The sequence below is a fragment of the Henckelia pumila genome, chromosome 3, assembly GCF_033568475.1.
Source record: "Henckelia pumila isolate YLH828 chromosome 3, ASM3356847v2, whole genome shotgun sequence".
In the NCBI taxonomy this organism is placed as follows: Eukaryota; Viridiplantae; Streptophyta; class Magnoliopsida; order Lamiales; family Gesneriaceae; genus Henckelia; species Henckelia pumila.
In genome coordinates this window covers 78482221-78487778 of record NC_133122.1, presented here as the reverse complement: position 1 = coordinate 78487778, position 5558 = coordinate 78482221, and the positions used below count along the sequence as shown (strand labels likewise).

The 5558-nt window shown below is 33.2% G+C and overlaps 1 protein-coding gene and 1 non-coding gene across 3 annotated transcripts; both read left to right on the top strand.

The window, feature by feature from the left end:
- The first annotated feature begins 1711 nt into the window (after window positions 1–1711).
- Window positions 1712–1794, top strand: TRNAL-UAA (transfer RNA leucine (anticodon UAA)). Its single transcript has one exon. It is a non-coding gene; the product is annotated as a tRNA-Leu (tRNA).
- A 381-nt stretch (window positions 1795–2175) lies between these two features.
- LOC140887892 (uncharacterized) lies at window positions 2176–4830 on the top strand. Of its 2 annotated transcripts, none has more exons than XM_073295478.1 (2): window positions 2176–2336; window positions 2513–4830. In XM_073295478.1, exon 2 carries the CDS (start codon window positions 2626–2628, stop codon window positions 4825–4827), a length of 2202 nt encoding a protein of 733 aa, XP_073151579.1. In that variant the 5' UTR covers window positions 2176–2336; window positions 2513–2625; the 3' UTR covers window positions 4828–4830. The 2 variants fall into 2 exon arrangements, with proteins under 2 accessions (XP_073151579.1, XP_073151578.1); XM_073295477.1 differs by having other exon boundaries at window positions 2176–2363.
- Window positions 4831–5558: the final 728 nt, after the last annotated feature.

The following is a 5558-nucleotide window of genomic DNA, read 5'->3' as shown; positions in this document are numbered from 1 at the left end:
AAACACATATATCAACTATAATTTAAATTTAAACAAACTCGTTTTGCAAAGCATATCAAATGGAAAATAGTTCTTAGTGCACTTGTATCGATTGTACGCAATGTTATTATAATCACATATTTCAGAAAGAAGTGGATGAAATGTTTAAAAGATTTCATTACAATCCAGTCTGGGCTATGATCTTACAAAGAATGTTGCAGATAGAACAAAATCTTTCTGTTCTGTTGGAGTTTGATGCTATGTAAGGAGTTTGATGCTATGTAAGCAGCGAAGGGAGAAGACATGTGAGAATAATGTAAACAATATATGAATAATTTTCTTACAAAATAAGAAATTCTATATTGTAATAATATATATATATAGAAATTTTCAGCTGCCCAACTCGTCCTCGATAACTAAAATCCGGTATCGTGTTTTAGTGATGTAAAAAATTAAAAAAAAAACAAATAAAACCTGGTACCGGGTTTTAGTGATCGGGGACGAGGTGGACATGAATGGTTGGACAACTTAAAATTACTCTCTATATATATATGTATATATATATATGCATATATATGTATGTGTGTATGTATATATCTGCTCATCTTACATGTGATGTATAAAATTTGTAAGTTCTGCAGTTGTTGTACAATTTTTCTAGCATTTGTTTTTTTTAAATACAGTACAAAAAACCATACAAATGTACGTAAATACAATATGATCCAAATAAAACCAATGAAGAACAATATATGTGAAAACTTGTGTACAATAAATTATTTTTAAGAACGCACAATGTATTCTCCCTATATTTACTATCAACCTGGGTAAACACCTCAATATTTGAGGTGCATTTACCTAGTTAAAAGAAAATTGTAATTAGATAAAGAAAATTATTACATATTAAATAACAATAATATATCTTACTATTTAATAATAGGTGAATCATAAAAAAACTGATTTTGGTCATAGAAAAACTGATTTTGGTCATTAATGTGGGTGGAACAACATATCCTTGGTTGTCTTTTCTAATTTTTTTTTTATCAAAAAGGACAAAACTATAATTTCACATAAAAGACTTCCCTACTCTCTCCATTTCCTCCCACGTTTCTCAATCTCTCATCCATCATTTTGTTACATATTATTGCATAAATTTATATCCTCTTAATTTAGTGTTCCTCTACAAATTTATTAACTATTAAGAATCATTTAAATCATAATATTAAAATTAAAATACCATAACAACACAAAATATTTTCAAATAACATCATATGTACTCACATGTCTAATAAAATATTCATGTATAATGTTAAACACGCTGCGCGTGTGCTTCGTTGACTAGTATTATTAATAAATTATTTGATATTAAAAATAAATTTAGTAAATAAAAAAATATAAAATGATATGTGAATTTACAAAATTCAACAAATAATTTTTGTTTTTGAGTTTATGATTGTGCGGATTTGTTTATAAAAATTATGAGATTTTAATTTTTTGAGGTAACGGTAAGGTAAAACAAAAAGTTCACAACAAATTTGAGCTCGCAAGTTCAGGAATGTTGTCGCCCTAACATCACGGTAACAACTTCGAGGATGCATCTAGGTTATTTGTCAAATAATATTCGACGAGTTTAGTAAACAAGAGAGGGGGGAAATATGGACAAAAATGGATAATAATCGTACTGGTTAATGTTTCGTTATTTAAAATAAATTATTTACTCATTTGCTTTCAAGAAGCTGGTTTGCCCGAGAGGTTAAGGGGGAAGACTTAAGATCTTCTGCACATAAGTGCGCATGGGTTCGAACCCCATAGCCAGCAATGTTAAATTTTTTAAATTCTTTTACACAAATATTATTTAATAATTTTTATTTTAATTAAATCAAAATGGGTAGCAACATTAATCCAATTCATTATTTTTGTTTTATTATTACTACTGAAAAATGAAAGAGATTTTTTTTTTAAATAGCAAATCATGGAATTATTGTTAATAATAAATAGAAAAAGATAAATATTGAATAAAGTATTTTAACGTCCTCGAAATAGGTAGTTTATCGTATTTATCGTTTATATAATAGAATAAATATAATAAATTATTATCAATTAAATAAAATCTAAAACAATCAAAACTACAAAAAAAAATTAAAATAAAAAGAGTACCTGTCGTTAACTTAAATATTCCAATCCTCACAAATCGGTGAATCTAAATATTTCATTCCAATTCACCGCCAACAGGCTGCTACTCTTTTCTCTTTTCATTTTTTGCGAAAGATATAAATTGAGGAATTGGTGCTGCAAGTGGGGGAGTAATCTCATACCTGGAGTCTGGAGATGTGGAAGAAGAGTGTAACCGACCATTTGGGGCAAGATTCTACCCACTAAATTGATTTGTAATTTATTTTCTCTTCATATCCGTAATGTAAAAGTTGTTTTTTTCGATTTTTTTTTTAAATTTGTTTAGTGGGTCTGTAGCATTGGTTTTAATCTGTATATATAGGTAATAATGTACGAATACTGACAATGGTTTCACTTGTTGTAGGGGGTATGGAGGAGCTGATACTTGAATTTGATTGATAAATTAATAAAAGTAAATGGGAAAAGGGTGTTGTTCACTTTGCTCTGTCAGGCCTCTGGATCTGAATTTTTGATAACATGGTTTCGGTCTTGAAACTTTCAGTTGCCTGTTTAGAGTTATGCTTAAAAGATCATATCTCAGGGGTACTTATATTTGCTGAAAAGTTGCAATATTTTGCCAAGATTCTTACAGTTCCATATTCTACATTGGGGATGAATGGAAATGTGATTTACAAAGATCATGATATTGATAATGGGGCACAGTCTAAAAATGAATGGGAAAGTTTACTTAAACCTTTTGACCTTGAAGAGCTCCGGAAATCACTCAATAAAATCACACCATTTCAGCTCAACAAATTACTGCAGCTCCCACTGGATCTGCCCACATCAATGGAGCTTTTCCAGTGGGCTGGTGGCCAAAAGGGCTACCGCCACACCTTTGATGTATATTATACTCTGATTGATAAGGTTGGGTCCATGAAAGAGTTTAAGATTATCGATAAGTTATTATTGCAGATGAAGGAAGAAGGAGTATTTTTCAGGGAATCAGTTTTTATTATGATCATGCGGCATTATGGAAAAGCTGGCAAGCCTGGTCAAGCGACTAGGCTGCTTTTGGATATGCGAAATACCTTTTCATGTGATCCAACTTTCAAATCTTATAATGTTGTGCTGGATGTTCTGTTGGCTGGAAATTGTCCAAAAGTTGCGCCGAATGTTATTTACGATATGTTGAATAAGGGCATCGCTCCTACCGTCTTCACCTTTGCTAGAGTAATGAAAGCACTTTGCATGGTGAATGAGGTTGATTCTGCATGCTCCCTCCTTAGAGACATGACAAAACATGGGTGTGTTCCGAATTCAATAGTTTATATGACACTTATACATGCACTGTCTAAAGCTAACCGAGTGAATGAAGCTTTGAGATTGTTGGAGGAGATGTTTCTTATGGCTTGTACACCAGATGTCAACACATTTAATGATGTTATAATTGGCCTTTGCCACGTTGATCGCATTTATGAAGCTGCAAAAATGGTAGATAGGATGCTTGTTCGAGGTATTGCCCCTGATGCTGTAACTTATGGAGTTTTAATGCAAGGATTATGCAAGACAGGTCAAGTAGATGAAGCAAGAACATTACTGAAGAAAGTGCCCAACCCAAACATTGTCCAGTTTAATACTCTAATTAATGGATATTTGACACAGGGACGATTTGAAGAAGCCAAAGCTATTTTAAAGGATAGCATGTCGAGTGCTGGTTGTGAGCCAAACATCTATACATATAACATTCTTATTCGTGGACTTTGTGGGAAGGGTTTGTTTTCCTCGGCTCGTCAACTTTTGGAGGATATGTCACTTAAAGGTTTTAAGCCAAATGAGATAACCTACACCATTTTGATTGATGGGTTCTGTAAGCAAGGTCGTCTGAAGGAAGCTGATGGCATTGTAAATGAGATGTCATGTAGAGGTCTTTGCCTAAATACGGTAGGTTATAATTGTATAATATCTGCGCTATGCAAGGCTGGACAAGTCCATGAGGCACTAAAACTGTTTAGAGATATGCTGAGCAAAGGATGTAAAGCGGATATTTTTACCTACAATTCCTTGATTAATGGGTTCTCCAAAGTTGATATGATGGATGAGGCTCTCAGCATGTATCGAGATATGTTCATGGAAGGAGTAATTGCTAACACTGTGACCTACAACACCTTGATTCAAGCTTTTCTGAAGAAAAACTCTATGCAAGAAGCATTTAATCTTGTAAATGATATGTTATTCAGAGGTTTCCCCCTTGACAATTTCACTTACACAGGCCTTATAAGAGCACTTTGTGAAGATGGGTCTGTGGAAAAGGCTTTGGGCCTTTTCGATGAAATGGTGAGGAAGGGGCTGCGTCCTAATAACTTATCGTGCAATATATTAATCACTGGTTTATGTAGAACTGGAAAAGTGCAAAATGCACTTGAATTTTTAAGGGAGATGATTTTCCGAGGATTGAAACCTGATATAGTCACATATAACAGTCTTATTAGTGGTTTATGCAAGATGCAGCGGATCCCGGATGCTTATAATCTTTTTGAAAAATTGAAATTTGATGGTGTCTGTCCAGATTCAATCACTTATAACATCTTGATTGGATCTTGCTGTAAAGCAGGTATGTTTGAAGAAGCCTGTTCGCTTCTAAGTAAAGGAGTGGCTAGTGGATTGAATCCTGATAGTGTTACTTGGCATATTCTAGTTTCCAACTTGTTTAAACTAGTTGTAAGGAGGGTAAACTAATCTCGGTTAGTATGAAGTTCGACATTGAAAATTCAGTAACATTCATACTAAAGATATACATCAAAAAAGAGATTGTTTGCTTGACATGCGAAAGCATCTGAAGAGACGGGTATCGTAAGTCATGGAAAGATCAGTGCTGATGGAATAGGTGACAATAATCAAAGGGACAGGTTGTGGATAATTTGTTGAGGTCTTTGATTAATTTGGATCAAGTGAAAGGTATGATTGCCTTTGGTGTCAAGCATAAAGATAAGGACTGCTCTGTAAGTGGAACAAAGATAAGCGGCAGTGACAGCAGCAATACTGAGTTAGAAATTGTACCAATGCATGGAACAAATTTGAGGGATGGGGTCAAAAGGAGTGCTGCTGGAGATATTGCACCACCAGCTCACGCTACAGAAGTTTTTCAATGGATAGTGCGATGGGAAATTTTCAGTTTGGTGATGAATAACCAAAATTACAGTCTTCCATGTTCAATTGGCTGGAGCAACTCTCACCATGCAACTCGGTTAGCGATAACCTATGTAGCACGGGTACTTCAAATTTTTTTTTTTTTTTTGGAGTATCGGGTACGGTTAATTGCAAATAATTAAAAGTTTTAACGGTTAAATTGAAAATAATAAATTTTTGAGGACTACTTAATAAATAAATTAAAATTTATTGGGTACGTTTTTGGGTGCATTTTTTCTTTTTCTTAAATTTATATATATGTATATATTTAATATTTATAT